The sequence below is a fragment of the Falco biarmicus genome, chromosome Z (genome assembly GCF_023638135.1).
Source record: "Falco biarmicus isolate bFalBia1 chromosome Z, bFalBia1.pri, whole genome shotgun sequence".
Taxonomy (NCBI): Eukaryota; Metazoa; Chordata; class Aves; order Falconiformes; family Falconidae; genus Falco; species Falco biarmicus.
In genome coordinates, this window is record NC_079311.1 from 58,201,968 (window position 1) to 58,220,057 (window position 18,090).

The window sequence follows — 18,090 nt, forward strand, 5'->3', positions numbered from 1 at the left end:
GCAGAGAATGCTGCTTCCAGTGCCTGCTGCGGACCAAGAAACATGTGGCATGGGACAAGATATTGGCAAGCGTACTTCAACTTGTGGTTCCTCAGCAAGTGTATGATCATCATCTCCTGGTAAGTGGTAATAATAGCAGAGAGAAGAAGTTTGAGATCCTCCTGACCATGAAGGGGCTTTTTGGGAAAACCCCTGAGCACATGGAGGAGATGGTGATACACAGAGTGACAACAGAGCAAATACTGTAAGAGATACAAAAGATCAAGTTTCCTATTGAAGGCAGTATGTAAGTAGTGGGGTTCAGGAGCCTGCTCTGCTGCAGGAGGGACCAGGTATGAAGTGATGGTCTGACTAACCTTGGGTTGGCTGTGAGCTGGAGAGCTGCTCTCTGCTTCTGGCTGAGAGGCTGTCCCTGCTTGATGTTGAGCGCTGCAGTGGTGCTCAACACAGACAGCTTGAGGGAATGTTTGGCTGTAGTACAAAAGAGTGAGGAATATCCCTCTCCTAACAGTAAACATCTACAGTGTTTTGCGTCTTTGTTGTGGTCACCTGAGCAGTAAAGTCAACTGAAACTTCACCTGATGGTGTAGGTGGTGGCACCATGTGTGCCCTTTACTGCATGGATCTGGTGGATGGGAGTCTTCTCTAATCATCCTGCTGCTAAAACTGCTGGGGCTAGACTCCCTGAAGTCCACCTTTGTGATGGAGCTTAAACCTCCACCCCATCTCTTCCTTGTCTTCTGCAGCATTGATGCCAGAAGTGAACCATTCTGAGTGTTAGTTGATAAAGGTATGATAAATATGGGTACTAATTAAAGAAAAGGGGGATGCTGCAGATAATTAGTGGAAAGGGGACATGTCACTGCAGCCCTCGGCTTTCATATACTTAACTTTGTGCATTGCAGCCACTGTCTAGTCACAAAACCACTTGTGTGTGTTTTTGCAGTGGTGGGGTGCACAGAAGATGGCTTTATAAATGATCTCATACCTAAAGGAAAAACGAAAAAACGAACAGTAATACATAAAAGTATGAAGCCAGGAAAAGCTGGAATTTGTCAGCCAGTTTTGATGTCTCCCCCTGCTTTTCAAGTTGCAAGTCCTGAGGTTTTTAGTCTCCTTCCAGGAAATGAATGAGATTCATAGCCCAGAAAGGGCTTAGGCATTTCTGTCAGAGAGAAATATTTGTTTTTAGTTTATTGTTTTGGACATAGGAAAGTATTCAAGTGCAAGGAAGAACAAAAGGACTGACTTAATGTTTAAAACAGACTGTGTTTGGTTCAGCTCTGTGTAACTCAGAGTGCCTTGGCTGGAGAATCAGGATGTGATGCAAAAGGTCCTGATAATGCACGTATTTTACAGCACCACCTGCCTTACAGTAGCTGACCCTGTATGAATCAGCCAGCAGTGTGTCTTTCAAATCTTAGGAATTGTCGGGTTTGTTTCTTCATGGAAAATGGTATTTTATACCATTTAAATATGTATATGTTGAAGTAACCTTGTGTTTTTTCTTTACCTTATTTTCTTCCTGTTTGCCACTGAATGCAGTCAAATTAATGATGATGTTTTTTCATATGTATTTTTTTATTTCTTGATGTTTTTGTTTCTGTCTTTTTTTTGTTTGGTTGGTTGGTTTTTTTTCCCCACCATTTTGACACATTTGAAAAATTCCCCAGGGGAAGGGGAAAAGCAAGTGAAAACTGTGGGAAAATTCCATTTGTTCTGTCACAGTGAGGAGCTGTAAGAAGTAGTGGTGAAAGAGGAGAATCAAAACTGGAAATTGTTCTTAAGAGAAAAAATGGTAAAACCCAGTTGTTTCAAAACTTTTCCTTTTTTTTTTAGTGCAAATCTTTTGGTTTTAGGCCAGTCTATTTATAAAGCTTATTATCAGTCATTGTGTCTTTCTGGGTTTTTTTTGCTTTGACATTGATGAACCTGGAATAGAACCACAGCAGAATTTGGGTGGAGGTGGTCCTTGAAGGTGGCCTGGTCCTGCCCTCCGCTTGGAGCAGGACTAGCTTCAAAGTTGGATCAAGTTTCTCAGGGTCAGGTTTTGAGCACCTCCAAGGATGAAGTGTTTGTAATCTCCTGGGTGACCTGTCCCAGTGTTTGACCTCATGGTTAAAAATACTTCCTTTGTATCGAAAGAACATATGTACTTTTCCATTTATCCTTCAATCTCACAATTTGTGTTTCAGATTTTAGTATCATGAAGCTATTAGTAATTGCTTTGTGTCATCAAGTTCTGCTCGCTGTTGGGCAAGCCAGGTGGCAGTAGTAAGGGAAGTAGCCCAGCAAATGCATGGTCTGTAGAGGTGAAGTGTGGGGAGGAATGTGAGTGCTGTTTCTGACTAAGTGCATCAGGAGTGAAAAAAGCCAGTGAAGCTGCCAGGTGGTTAAGCTAGCCATGAGCAAATTTAACTTAAGGCTAGGCGAAGGTTGTTAGTTTGGGCAGATAAAAATTAGTTGCTAGAATATTTGTGGTGAGATAAATAGAAGTTATTGTTATAGATGGTGTTTTAAGGCTACAAAGATTAATTACTGTTCATTAATTCTTTTTAGATCTAGGTTCTTTTCTGGCAGCCTTATTCATGCTGCATTGTTTTTGAGATTTGGCTGTCAGAAGAGAAACTTTATTTGGTGCAGTGCTGGAGTAGAGAGAAGGCTATCCCTCATTAGAGAAGGCGTCCTAAGGGCTCCCTTTTTGCCGAGTGGGAAAGTCCTAGTGTCACCTTGTAATATACACAGAAATATGTATATTTGGCCCCAGGCCAAAGGTTTAATCAGAGGATGGAGTTCAGAGTGAAGTTTGCCTTTTTGCTCCTGTGTTTTTAATCTGAGGGTTGGGGTGTGGTTGTGGTAATCAGATGCTTAGTGTGCTTAATACTAGTTGATATATTTGCGTGTGTTTTAATTAGATGGACTTAGGGGCTGACTGCTTATTAAGCTGTTTATAGAAAAAATGGTCTAGTTGGAAGCATCCAAAGAACCCACTTGGATGTCTAAAGTGGGACATTATAGCAGAACTGAAGTACTGTAGACCAAGGAACAATTCTGAAAGCTCATTTTTAGTCAACATTTTAACATTTAAAACACATAATGTTTATTCAGGGGTTATATTTTAGATCACAGCATTTCCTGGGCATCTAAACTCGAACTCCTTGGTGTACATATAAGCATGCTGGACAAGGGCGTGCTGGTGCCTGGTGTCTGGTGGTGCATGGTTGAAGTCCAGTCTGGTGGCATAGCCTTGAGTCTGCTAAAGTCCTTGCGTGGCAGACTCTCTGAAGTACAGGAATAGCACTGGGGCCAGTGCAAAGCACAGATGATGTTATCAATCTCTATTCAGAAACATAGCTAGGGACACCCTGGCTCCCAACATAGTTTTTCACGTCTGATACCAGTATAATGAGAAATGCATCCATGTCCAAACAGCAGAGACTTCCCGCTAGTCAGCCTGTTCCTTTCTTGGTCTGCTGCCTTGCATCACTTGGATTTCCCTCAGTAGCATGACCCATTTTCAATTACTCTGCAACAGAGGGGACAGGGTGTGCTCTCACGAGATGAGAGATCAGAGGAAGTTTGAAGATGTGTGTGGGTTCAAATCCCATCTGACTGAGGAGGAAGGTGAACAGGGGTTTCCCATTTTTCAAGTGGCACATCAGCCATCATTTCCACTATCTCTGGACAGGTTTTGGCAAGCCTGAGCCCTGCTCATTTAAGTGTTCTTCTGTAGAGGGTGGTCTCACATCGAGGCTGTTTGATGAATAATGCTTGGTTGGGCTTTGAAGCTGTGCGTTAGAGTCAGATCCTCATGCCTCCATATTCCCTATGGGCTGACTTTATCTAGACGCTCACTCATTGTGTGGGTTTTGCTCTTGTGAGACCCCACCTGGAGTACTGCAGCCAGCTCCAGGGTTCTTGTCACAAGAAAGATATGGACCTGTTGGAGCAGGTCCAGACAAAGGCCGTGAAGATGATCAGAGGGCTGCAACACCACCTGGAGAAGAGAAGGCTCCAGGAAGACCTTATTACAGCCTTCCAATAAAAAAAGGGGGCTTGTAAAAAAGGTGGAGGAAGACTTTTTACCAGGGCCTGTAAGAACAGAACAAGGGACGATGGTTTAAAACTGAAAGATAGTATATTTAGATTGGATATAAGGAAGAAATTATTTTATCATGAGGGTGGTGGGACACTGGAACCGTTTTCCCAGAGAAGTTGTGGATGTCACATTATTGAAAGTGTTCGAAGTCAAGTTGGATGGGGCTTTGGGCAAGCTGATCTAAGTGAAAGATGTCCTTGTCCATGGCAGGGCGGTTGGACTAGGTGATTGTTAAAGGCCCCTTCAGAGCCAGGCCATTCTATGGTTCCGTATTGCTGTCCAGCAAAGCAGTTCTGCAAATGCTTGAGTTGGATTTAGTGGAATTTAAAGGTTGCATGTATTTGAAAACTTTGAATCATATATGCCATCTCATCTAATAGGTATGTAAACACTGTAATTCATATTAGCGTTGGTAACTAAAATGCAGCGATGATCATTGTCTCCAAAGACTGAAGTTATAACTATTTTGCAGACGTTTGAGGAAAAAACCCCATAGTTCACTTAATTTCCTCTGTGGCCTAGGATCCTGCAGCAGATCCTGTGTCCAGCTGGACACATTTTTGCCTAGAATCTGAAGTGGGGAGACCAAGAAGCAATTTCATTGCCCAGAACCTGGGGAGAAAATAAATGTTGCATGGGTAATGCACCAGATCACGTGGAAGCTAGTCACAAGTAAGAAGGAAGTTTGAAGATTAATTTTTTAAAAAATAATGACATGACATTTTATGTGTGTTCTAGAAATAATTAGGTACATAATATGTATATGTTTAGTGATATTCTGGTTTAAGGAATCCCCCCTGCGTCTTGCTAATGTGTAATGTGTCTGCTTCTGTTAGCACTGCAGTGAAATAAAGGTTTCAGATGCGACGTGAAGGTTTGCTGGCTGATGCAGTGCTAGTCTGTGTGCTAAAGCTCTGTTTCACTCTGATGTCTGGAATTTGTTTCATTTATTGAATGAAGCTTGCCCTGGTTTTCTGTGATTTGTCTCTGTCTCACAGTTTTGATTCCACTTGAAATGGAAAGATAAGAAGTCTGGATGGGTTGCCACCAAATATTCAGAGCGAATCTTGATCACCGGTGGAGATCCTGAAGTAATTTTCCCTGTGGAGCAGTAGAGCAAGTTCCTTATGTTCCTTGCCATTCTGACTTTATGAGATGGGGAGATACAGTGTTTAAAAAATATTATAACACTTCAAGTTCAGCATTTTCAAAGCAGGCTAATGATTTTGCTGTCCGTGTCGTGTTCCCCCTCCGCCCCCGCTGAGGACATTCCAAAAGGTCCAGCTTTGCAGAAGGCAACTCTTCTGTTAAGATACCGCGAGAGGATGTACTCAGCTGAGCTGTTACAGCAGCCTTCAATTATGCAAAAGGAAGCTGTGAAGAGAAAGGAATAATATTTTTCGCACCCATTTTGGATGGGGCAAGAGGCATCAGGCTTACACTGAGAAAGGACGAGCTAGGTTAAGCATTTCAAATCTTTTTAACTGTGAGGGTGAAATTATCACTTATGTAGATTGCCTTACAGAGGTTATGAAAACTCACCATTGGAAGGTCTCTAGAACAGATGAGACAAACATCTGTCAGGAGTGATTTAGGTTGAGCTGATCCTGTGTTAAGGCAAGGTGTGGACTAGAGGCCTCTTGAGGACTCTTCAAGGGTTTGCTTTTTGGTGATTCTATAAAATAAAATACTCCTGACACTTTCAGGGGGAGTACTTAAACTGAATAGGAGTCAGCCATGAGCCACTGTATTGCATATAACTACATGATACCTTTGCTCAACGCGTGTGAGTTTCTGAAAAATGTGTTTATTAGCTTTTTGGCTACATGACTGTTGTCTCTGCTGGGGGATTACTTTCCATCAGAGAGTTTTGTCTTGTAAATATTGATACAGAGGAGAAATTTGACAGCAATTTGCTGTTGGTTTTAACTGTATTATTTACACAAATGTGTGCTTGTACCTACATACGCTTCAGGAAGTTCACCTTTCCTTTGCCACTGAAGTGTATAATTTTCAGTAACATGTACTGAACTGGTTGGGTAACAGGGAAGAAAAAGTCCATTGAATCAGGATGATAACTTTTAATGGAATTTTGTAAATCAGTGGAAGCCTATTAGATCTCTGCTGGTTACTCAGAGAACTGTAGAGTAACTGCCCTTAAATACTTGGCCCTTGTGAAAGTACCCTTATATTTAACTTCATAGCGAAAAAACATTTTAAGGAACAGGTTGAGTGGCACTTGAGCTTAATTTTATTTATTGCCTTTAAATTGCGGAGGCTTTGTGTTTGAGAGTGTATGTAGACAGATAAACCCTTCTTTGAAAAAAGGCCAGGGAAGGGCTTGAGTGGGGAATCAGCATCTAGTGACTAAGTCATCATTGTGTCCTCTTTTATTTTAAGCTTCATACTGTTGAGCTTGATGATTATGTTCTAAAAAGTGGAGAGGAAGCATCAGCAGGTGAGGTCACCTTTCTGAAAAGAGACAGAAAAATTATCCTGTATATTTTACCCACATGTTTTTTAGCTTATGGCTAGCTTGCTGTGCCACTGAGGATCTCTCACTATGCTTATAAAACAGCCTGCCTTGAAAAAGCACACCCGTTTTTTTTCTTTTTTTTTCTTTTCTTCCCTCCCCCGCCTTTAGGTACTTAGCCATGCTGAGGGATATTTTGTGTTGCTGAGGCAATGCAAAGCAGCTGGAAAATTGCCTCTGCAATGTCTTCTGCAGTATATTGGGCATCTCTTGTGCTGAGCGCTACAAAAGAAAAGAAAGAGAGAAATACAAAGATTATCTAATTCAAACTGTTTTCTTTGACTGCTGAAATTAGATGGTATTTGGATTTCCTAGGTTAGCTCCACAGATGCAATTAAGTATCTAACTCTGTTGATTTTAACAAAAGACAGATTCTGCCAAAGTACTTTTTCAGGTCTGAACCTGAGATGTGGTATTTCTGCAGCTGGTAACAAGTTTCTTTTGATGGTTCCTAGCAAATAAAATGCTGGTTATTGTTACTGACAGTTTTGTTTGCTGTGTTTTTTCAGAGCCTAAATGTAAAGAAACTCTTCTCCACCTTGTGATGAAATTGGGCTTGGTTAAGCTTTCCCAGTTCTTAGCAGCCCAGCCTGGAGGGTCATCAGCATTAGCGTTACCTAATGAGGATGGAGCAACACCGTTAGATTTGGCTTTACAAAATGGACACTCCAAACTTGTTGAGGTCTTCACAAAGTGAGTATAACTGTTTGCTGTTTCCTGTGAAAAATTCCTATCAGTTAAGGACTATGGGGAGTACTGTTGTCTTTCTCAAGAGCTGCCTGTTTTGTGTTGGTGTCTGTTGCTTTTTGCCATTATAAGTGGTAAACTTGTATTTGCGATTAAAGAAGTTTATGATTTGCATCCTTCATTACATTTGCAAGTCAATTAACAGTCTCTTCAGTGATGGAGGACCAGCTGCACCATCAGGTACCTCACCCAGCACTATTGCAGCTGAATCCTGACACATCGTAAGCAAGTAAATACCTACGGAGAAGTATTTAGATGTAAACAGAACCATAGGATCTGACTTTCACATAATCTCAGTGGACTTCGTAACCTCTGTAAAGCTTAGGTCTGAATGGATAAAGGAGAGTCAGCAGCAAAGCCAGTGCTGCAGCTATGACTCTTATTTTGCTGGAGAGTGCCACAGTGACAAATGACTCAGAGGACAAGTGCTTTCTGGCACGTTTCAGCTATCTGGAGTTTCCTCTGTAGGGACATGAGGAGCTGCATGGTGTGTGTGTGTGTGTCTTGGGGTACCAAGCATTCAGCATCAGACACCCCTTCACACTGTTGGCTTTTCTTTGCAAACAGAAACACATGAGAACTGGGTTGCATTTTTATTTCAGGATGTGGCTCTTTTGGTTCTGGCTACACAGAACATATAGTTTATGTGACGCTTATCCGTACTTCAGTTTGAAAAAAACACATCACCTTAGAACACTGGTACAGTACACTATGTTATGAAGGTCTCATTTGTTTGTAACATCCAAACAATGGTGTATTCCCTTGAGATTTTCTGTTTTTCACTGTCGTGGGATAACAAACCTGCAAGCTGCCAGTCGTGTCCTACTGCTATATATGGCAACATTAACAGGAAAAGGTACTATTGCTAATTTACAGCAATAAGGAGAAATAGGTATTGTCACAACTTGCTGCTTCTGGCTTATTTTACTAGTGAGTAATCATCTAGAGCTGACATTGTTTTTTCTCCAACGATGGCTAGAAGTAGTTCTTAGGCCTGAATGGGGTCATTGGTTAAGTATTTGTTTGCCCAGCTGTGTTTTCGGTGGATGTTTCAGATTTTCTGGCTGTTTTTTGCAGTGGGTGCATTGGGAACCCAACGGGCTGTGCTGAAGGCGAGCAGGAAGCTCACTGTGGCTGTGCTTTTGTTCTACCTGTGTGTGGAGCGTTTGTTTTGGTTTAAAGAGTGTGTCGTTCCAGTTTCCAGGGCCGGCAGTCACTTGACATTTCAAGAGTGGAGATCAGCGAGGGTACTTGCGTACAGTTTGTTCATTCATCAGGAGCTCTGACGCTGACATTTAGCCACACAGCACAGCACTTGCTGGAGTCTGACATTAAGCTCTTCAGAAAATACTTCTGGGACAGACCTCTTCTTTACCAGGTAGGTACCTATCTACCTCAGGGCATTATCACAGATTTTCTTCAATAATTTCCAGCCATACACTCTTCAGACTGGATTTATTTTTCTTGAACAGTCTTTTAGTTTAAGCTGCCTGTGTCACTAAAGGCTGTTGTAATTGCGGGATAACTGTTGTGGGCTTCTACTTTGTGTAAGTGTAGCACATTGTACATGTGAAGCTGGAGGACCAGAAATGTTGAGAACTTTATCAAAGCCTCCTTTGCCTCCCAAGTTGTTTTTGAATCATTGTGGATTCTACAGTGAATACTCCCTTGAAATCTCTGAGTCTGTAATTGCATTGCTATTGTATTCACATTGGTACTTTGAGATATTTAATTTAGCTCCATTTTTTTGTCTAGCACTGTAATGCCTGGGAACGTTTACCAAGAGCCAACCCCCAGTCTGTTACTTACAGCAGAAATACAGAGTACAGACTTTTGCTATTGAGTTTACTTATGGTGTACTGGGCTTTATTTTACTTAAGGTATCAGGAGCACTGCTGTGATATTCTTCAGGACATCTCTGTTTCAGTAAAGTAAGGAGAACACTTGAAAGCACAAGTTTTTTAACAGCAGTGTAGGTGCCCACTTATGTTTTTGAGACTGCATGACTATATAAAACTACTGAACTAAAAATATACTAAAAAGAGGATTTTTTTCTTTTTCTGGTCTTAAAATTCAGCTTTTATTTTCCATGCTTAACTTAAGGTTTCCTTATTTGTGCACTCTTTTTCCTTGAGTTATCTTTACTGCATTCTGTGTGTTTGGTATTTTGGTTTTTTTTTCTTTGATTTAGAATGTGATTCACATGTTATGTTTAAACCACAAACTTAAGGTGTGATGTATTGTGTAGTCTTTATGTATAATCTCATGTAACTACACTGGGAAGATTTTGATTTGCTCTGATACAAAGAAGTTAATTCTGCATTTGTAGCTTTCAGACTACCTGTGATTTGTGTGTGGCTTCTCCATGGAAACAATAGTAAACCCAATAGCAAAACCAAGACTAATGAAGAATGCAGGCTTTTTCTTGCACTCATCAAACCCATGTTGTTCTTTCAGTCCTTGAAATAGAAAAAAAAAGTGTGGTATGTTAGATGCTTGCATGCCTGTTGGAGACAAAGACTCTTAAAGGCTGCAAAATTCTGCACTTTGTATTTGCAGGAAAAAGCCTACTACCTTTCACTTGTGCATTTCCATTTTGCTCATTAGCCCGGTTGCAACAGTCTAGATTGTCCGTTGTGGGGACTCTATTCCCCCCCCTCCCCACCCCCCCCCCCCCAGCTTCAGTGTTGCACTGCTTTTAATAAAGCAGAAATAAGCCAGAATGATTGGGAAGATCACATTATTTAGTTAACTTTAGTTACCATCCTGAAGCATACATGGGGGGATAAGCAAACTGTCATGTTTAGACTATGTATTGTGCCCCAAAGGTAAGGTGAAACTGATTTTTTCTGTTGCAAACAAGGACTTGCAGCCCTCGGTTGGGTCCAAAGCATAAGGTGGGCATTAGAGATTTCACGATACATAGTCTTTTGAAAGTAGAGTTAGAATTTATTGCTGTACTGGAATATTCAGCTCATTTACAGCAGACTAAGACTGTATGTCTAGTTTATTGTATCTTGAGACTGCACCACATTGATATTTTAGGCTTGGGTCAGAAAGGCATGGACTAAGGAGAAGGAGCTTGTCACTATTATGGTGGCATGCAGTGTTGGATTTGCGCATGTGAAATGGATGACTTAGGGAGCAGCGTAAACTATTTTTGCATTTATTCATGCATGAAATTCATAGTATTTCTCAAGTATGTTCTTCAGTCCCTGGTCTGTGGGTTCTTTTAGTTCCTTGACTATTCCTTACAAGTCTAAAAGAGTAATGGAAAAGTTAAACAAGATGTCGTTAAACTCAGGCTAGAGTTACCCATAAAGGAGCCGTGCCTTTAGTGGAAACCTTCAGGAGCTCTGCAGTTCAGATAGTGTAAACCCACAGGTTTTGTGGCTGTCCTGGACAATACAGAAGAGAGATTTCTGAAGGTGATGAGGAAGAGTGTGGAACCTTGAGCACTGTGCAACCTCCTTGGGGCAGAAAATGTGTGGTGGTAGCAGCATCTGTCAGTGAGGCTGTGTGGTTCATTGTACCACCTCCAGCAGAACCCTGAGCAGCGTGTGGAGGTGGTCTGTTTGGCTGTCTCAGTTGCTGGAAGCAGCACAGCCAGTGCAGGTGAGAGGTCCTCTAGAAGAGAAAAAGAAATCTGTGGACTAATGGACACATATGAAATGGTGTCAGGAGAATAAGAAAAAAAACCAAAGCCCAAGCCAGGATAATAATCCAAAATGATTAAGATAATTTATGGTAATTTAAGTAATTTTGGTGTCTGGTGGTGGACAGATTTAGTAATTTCCCAGGGAGGAGCTGACTTACTTCTGCCTGGTGGGTGTAGGAGTAGTTGTCTCACACACCAACAGATGAGCAGAAAAAAATGCAACTAGTCCTGCTGAAGTGGGGTGGGGGATATAGCTAGCTTTGCAGCTGCATGGCTTTGAAATCAGTTTGGCTGCAATATTCAGCCAGAATAATCCTTGACTTTTTCTTTTCTATTCAGGTTGCCACGCCTCCTCTCTGCTGCTCTTGTACATGACAAATACACAGGCAATCTTAACTAGAGGGAAAGACTGGAAGCAAGCAGAGTTGTAGATGAAACTACGCAAAAGGAGACATTCTGTCCTACACTCTTTGCTTTATAATCTTTGAAAGTTACTAAAATAAGGGACTGAATCTTAGCACCCTCTTCCTTTTGGGCAGGAGTGATACAGTCAGTGTGTGTATCTGAGCAAGGGGCCAGTGCAGCCAGGGGCTATGGATTTAGGGAGGGAGCGGCTCCTGCTTTCCAGGCAGGGTTTACCATGTAGTCAGTGTTTAGTCCTGGTTTAGCCTCTTTGTATTGCCTATCCATCAAAACTGCTTGCTTTATAGGGATGCTTTCAAGGTTAACTAGAATGGTTCTGAATAGAGCTGTTGTGCAAAGCTGCTGTGCTGCTTTTCTCATAGAAAAGGAGGTTATAAACAATGAAGTACAAATGTTAAATCTCATCCTTTAGATCCCTTGTGTATTTTAAGCAGGAGGTAATTTCTCTCTAGTTGAAAATACTTTATCCATTTCCCTCTTGAGGAATTGCTATTGGTTTCCTCTGGAGGGTAACTGATTAAATACTCTCTGGAATCTCTATCAAACATTTTAATATTGCTTGTAACATATTTGTTTGCTAGTCTTTGACATTGGCTTTGAGTTTTCAGATAAATGTCATGGACATCAAATACAGTTACTGTCATTTTTATTTTTTTTTTTTTTTATAGAGTATTAATTCAAATGAAGTTGAGACAGTGGAAAGTCCAAAAATGCCCTGCAGTCCAACAAGCTCTGTAGAAGGTACAGTTTTTTTATTCCATAATGTTGCAGTCTTTAAAAGCTTTAGAAAGTTGGCACAGATTCATACACTATTTATTCAGAAAGATCATGTTTCATATGACAGAGAGTTCTAAGTAGACAACAGTGGAACACAAATCATACAGTGTGAGAGTTGTGTAAATTGTGATATTTCCTACAGAGCATTAGTTTTCTGATGTCAGATTGAAATTGTTCACAAAATATGGCGACATTTATAGTGACTGGAAAAGCCTTAACTGATTTTACAGTAATAGCCAGAAAAATGTCAGGATGTTCCAGGAGATGGCACTGTTTAACTGAATGAACGCTCCAGACTGCAAATTTCCTTAAAGCCAAATAGCTGAACTTAGTAATGATAGCAGCAGAGCAACATTTTGTCTTAATAGTTTTGGGATCTAGCTCAGACTTCTTAATACAGCAAAATTCCCATATGTTTCAGTTAGAATATTTTGGTGAGCAGTTTACCTCTGTAAGGATTGAGGGACTGTGCTTGCTCATGAGAACTCTCTTTCATTAGCAGAATATATCCCTGTGTACCATGAAGTAAGCATCTCTCAGGGCTGAATGGAAAATCACAAAAAAAGATCATTCTTCAATATCAGAAGTCTGACACTTCCGGTGTTTATATAAGATTGTAAGGAATTAAGTATTCATCAGTTGGCCATTTGCTTATGTGGCTGGCACTGTATATTTGGATGAAGCAACAAGATGAAAACTGTGACTTCTGCAAGAGGCTCAGTCTTGGTCAGCAGCTGTCCTGGAGGTAGCCTTACTGAGAGCTGCAGAAATGCAAACACCTGCATAAACTGCTGACAGGGTCAGGACTAGACTGAGGGAGAGTAATGGGACTGCAGTTCCAGGTGATATCAGCTAGTAACTTCAAGTGAATGGATAAAATGGGGACACAATTATCATGTAGCTTGGGTTTAAACATGTAGGCTGCTTCACTTAGTCCTGGAAAAGGAGTTTTATGCTCAACTTATCCAGCACCATTCAGGCAACAAGTGTTCTGCTGTTAGAAGGTAAATTTGCAGGGAAATGATAAGCAGTTGGTAGCAGTTGCAAACTATGTATCTGTTACTGTAAGTGTAAGCAGCAATTTACCATACCAAGTTTGTGAATAATGACACAGTGTGCAAATGCATTGACTCTGGGTATTCATGTAAGTACTGTACTCTGACCAGTGTGGTCTTTATGCTGCCTCTTGGGTACAGAAAGTGAATGGCCTGAATTGGTAGTGCTATATGCGGCAGTAGCTTGGGCAATACAACTTACAGTTGATGATTACTAGGTGATGATTATTTTTCACTAAAAGCAGTTTTAATTCAGGCTGACTTGGCATTATCTGCTTGGATAATGAGCATCAGTAGATACGATTGGCCAAATAGAGAACCACCAGTTCAGGATGTCTAGCCCCATTTTTTATTCTGGTTGTAAAGTGCCTTTTCCTTTCTTTATGCAAAAGATATTTGGCATGGATATTGGCATAGGCACACCTACCTATTTGTGCTTTCAATGGAAGCTGTATGCTTTTGTGCCTTTATGCATCAGAGCTATTTTGTACTCTTTTTTTTTTTTTAAAAAAAAAACCAACACAAACCCTCATTTCAGTTCAACAGCAAGAAAAGTATGCCAAATTTTGGTAGTACCCAGAGCCTATACAAACAAATGGGTAGTAATCATGTTCGCACATTAAAATGTCTGGTCTCTGCTTGTAGGCATGAGGGGCCTGTTGTTTGTAAGCTGATGGGCAGCAAAGTTTTTTAATCTTCTTGGGTCTTTTTATTGTCATTGGTTACCACATTTCTGTAAACAAGCCTTTTTTTTTTTCCTTTTTCTTTTTTTAATTTGCCTCTTTTGCTAAGCACCACCTCATCCAGACAATGAAAGATCACGGATGATCGTTACTGGTGACTAGTAGCCTGTCTTACACTCTTCATTTGCCAGCATTCAGGAGACTTAAGAGATCTTTTTTCAAGATTGAGTTAACATTGTTGCTGCTACGAGCAGAAATGACACAAAATGATTGACAGAGTACTTTTTACTAAATTCTCAGTTGCATTCAGTGAACTCCTTTATAAAGTGACTCTAAGCTTAGGACATTAATTTGGTGCTTTCATGTAGTGAAAGGATCCTCCTTAGATATTGAGACTGCTGCCATTTCAAGAAGTAGTAACCGCTGACTTCTGGGTGGGCCTAAAGTCAAGATCAACAGACCTTTAAAACACAATGCTATCAGAAGCCCTGAGCTATTACTGAGTAGGGGTTGCTATAGCAGTATGTTGCTTCTTGTGAAACGCAATCATATGAAAGCAGTGAGTCAATGTAAGGTGATGCTACTAGCTTAGAAGTGGATCTCCCATAGCAGCTTAATTAAATTCAAATACGATGCAGAAGGATGAAGAAATAGAAGGTATTTTGGCTAATTCAGTAGTTTCTGCTTTTTTTCTGTTTTCTGACCTTGAAATTCCAATGCCCATGAATTGACTGAATACTGCTAACTGGAGGGTAAGCCATTTGCTATATGTAGAGTGAACAGCTTTTTATTTCTGAGAATTGTGAGACTGAATAATAATAATGCCAACTGCATGGCAGTAGTGTGAAAAATCTTCTCACTGAGGCAATTAAAGTAAGTTTCTGCAGTTACAGAAGAAATAGTCTGTTCCTTCTAGCTGAAAGGTAAAGCCTGGGATGCTTTGATGGCACTAGTGACTTTGTGCTGTGATTGCACTCCGTTTGAATGCAAGGGGAGGTATATATGTGACTACTGCAGAAGGTTAATTAAAGAAGGTAGATTCATTAAAAATTAACAATCAAGATCAGCATAGACCCAGTCCTGACTCCTGCCAGCGTCTAGGGGCACTGCTGAGGTCAGGGATAACAGGCATACTGGTTGCAGTGGGCCCGTAATTGCATCCCAGAACTTCATCTCACAGCGACCTGCAGGTTATGTACAGCCATTGTTGCTGGAGATTGTGTGATATAGATAATCTTTGAATTGTTTTTCCAAAGATACATTGATATAGCTCTTTTTTTAAAAAAACCCTTAAGTACAGAATTTGTGCAGTGCTAAGAAAGGACAGAGGTCCCCAAACCATGCATTCCTCTAGGCAGTCCCCCAAACTACTCTATAGTGGCTGCTGACTCAGACTTAGTTTATTTGCAGGGGCTGGAGAATGGAGGGGTATTTGTGTATCTGAGAAAAGATGTGAACCTTGAGTTGAAAGATTCAATATAAAATGAAACATATTTACAGAATAGCTCTGGCTATATAATTATTATTATGTAAAATACCTTTACTAAAGAATAATGTTCCTGCAAGCCTGGGTGATGCTGGTGTTCATTTGCATTGCTGAAGCCAGATTATTCCTCTTTGTTGATGTCTGCGCAAAACTTGCGAAGTAGGTCCTCGCTTTGCATGTGCTGTGTCCTTCCCCACAGCTCTGTGAAGAAACCATTAAAAAAAAAACAAAAGTGACAGAAATTAAGTTATTTTTTACTTTTTGGGGTGGAAATGCAAGGTCATCAGAAGGACATCAGCAAATACATGAAACCCCTGCAGAAGAGAAGTGGAGCCCAGCTACTCTGCAGAGTTGCTGTGAGGCACAGTGCTGGAACTGTTGATTTTCTGAGCGTGTGGGGTTAATCAGCAGCTGGCTGACAATTGCTGTGCTTGCCTAGCCTGAACATAACTGTGACAATAACATTGCACTTGTGCATCCAGCTTGCACGCTGCCCATGGGAAGGCTGCTATGGGGATATGCATGGGCTGCCCAATGTCCATTGTTCTGGCTTGCCTGTCTGTTTGCCTGCTCCCTTGTGTCCCCGCTCCTGTTGGAAAAAAGAAGAAAGACCAACAGCAGAAACCAAAGCAGACTCAAATTGCATTTGCTTATTATTAAATCTTTGCTTTTACAGGTCCTGTGAACTTGGCATGTGATGAATTGTCCCAGGATGATACAAAGGTACAGATTTCTCCTTATACCAATAGCTAGGCTATGTTTAGGCTGAAAAGAAGCAGCTTCTGCTTGGCTGTCTGAGCACCTCCCAGACCTAACAAATAACTAAGGTGACTAATGCCTGACAGACATTTGCTGCCCATTCCTATCCTGTGGGAATAGTTACATATATAGATGATTACTATTTGAACAAACCTGTTACGTGGTTATGGACCAGAAAGCTGGGTTGGAGAAGCAAGGTCTGCTATTGGGCCAGAAAGCTCTTGTGTTTATGGTGAACCTTAGTGTCTTCAGGGAGCTTGCAGCTTGGCTACCAGTCTGAGGGGACCACAACCTGTCTTGCACAAGCTTCATCCTTGCGATGGCATGCTTCATTACATCTGAGGAGTTAGTCCCTGAGATAGACCTTGTAGGCAACTGTGAGTCCTTAACTGGACTTAAATGGGAAAAACGCTCGATGTAAAAAAATATGGTACTTCTCATTGTCTTCTACATGGAGGTATCTAACAGCTTTTTGGGGGGACAAATATTTGTCCCAAGTCCCATTATGGTTAGTCAGGTGTATTTGATCTCTAGTCTTATATTCTGCTTTTGATTTATATGTATCTGTTTACAAAACCAGGGAATCTTTGTCCCAGTGTTTTTTTTTAATCACCTTTTAAAGCAAGAGCTTGATTATTAGCTCAACATGGTACAAAGCAAAAATAATTCTTTAGGTTGGGAGAAACAAAATCTGGTAAAATCTGGCAAATCTGGTAAAGGTGGTATCTTCTCAATAGCCAATGACTATTGATTTTTTTTTAGTAACATTTGAATTTAATGGAATGTTGTTGGACTGCCACTTTTGTTTGGTCGTTATTATAAAAGTGATGACGTCTTTAGGTCTATTTTTTTTAATTGCCAGCTGTGCAGAAAATGACCATTTGTTTGGGAGTCACATGTTGTTGCTGTAATTTCTGTCATCTCAGAATTACATCTTTGCAGTATGCATGCATTTTGGAGTCTATGTGGTGAATATATGTTGGGGCAGAGTGTTGCAGCTCACGAGTCTTGTTTGGAGGGAAAAGGTTCTGGTACCCTATTCACTGTCTCTTGCTTTGATCTAGCAGAAAGGCCATAGTTGATTCTATAAAGAATGAACTGACCTATTTCAGTTTCAACAGGTGGGTGTGAACATAGGCATTAGACAAGGAGGCATCTTAGAAACATATTGCTCTTTCCTCCAAAGCACTGTATATTGGCTAGTCAGGGCACAGTTAAACTTTGTAAGAGAAAAGCAGCTGAAAACTGGAGTTTGCATGGAAAATGAGATATTGTTTGGTCTCTTCTTTGATCTTTCACTCCATAGGGTTCATGTGCATATCTTAGTGTCTGGGGGTGGCATGCTGTATCTGTGGCATTTATTAAAATGGCTAAAATGAAGTGACTGCTGCTTTATAGCAATTTGAACTGTATTCTGAAAGCCTATAGCATAGCTTGCAACTAAGCTCAAATGCAGCTATTTGTCTTCAAAGATATAGCTCAAGTTTTCTGTTTCTAGCCTTTTCGAGACTCTGTGGTTCCTTCTAAAGAAAATGAAGATCATGTCTTGTTTGGCATAGGTAAGAAATATTTAATAATTTTGACTTCCTAAAAGCTATTGTTATACACTGTGATGCCAAATACACACAAAGCAGTTTCTTTAAAAAAGGTGAAGGTCACTGATGTTGCAGCCTAGGTTGGCAAAAGGTCAAGATCGATCAGTTTTATGTCTGTCAGTGAGGGAACCTCTTTCAAAGTGTCTGTAGTATAGATAGGTGGTGTATCCAACAGTATCATGATACCCTAGGATTTTTCAGTAGTATATTAACTGTTGTAGGGACAACAGTTTTGCAAATAATTTCTGATGGAGTGAAGATGAAATGAATAATTT

The 18,090-nt window shown here is 40.7% G+C and overlaps 1 protein-coding gene across 6 annotated transcripts in view; it reads left to right on the forward strand.

Annotated features, from left to right (window-relative positions):
- The window catches only part of ARHGEF28 (Rho guanine nucleotide exchange factor 28), a 126,438-nt gene that overhangs the window by 35,279 nt on the left and 73,069 nt on the right, over nt 1-18,090 (forward strand). For all 6 annotated transcript variants that reach the window (XM_056324783.1, XM_056324788.1, XM_056324782.1 and 3 more), the window contains 5 exons: nt 7,142-7,325; nt 8,577-8,757; nt 12,129-12,201; nt 16,138-16,184; nt 17,719-17,779. In XM_056324783.1, coding sequence (XP_056180758.1) covers nt 7,142-7,325; nt 8,577-8,757; nt 12,129-12,201; nt 16,138-16,184; nt 17,719-17,779 — 546 coding nt within the window. The remainder of the gene's footprint in view (nt 1-7,141; nt 7,326-8,576; nt 8,758-12,128; nt 12,202-16,137; nt 16,185-17,718; nt 17,780-18,090) is intronic.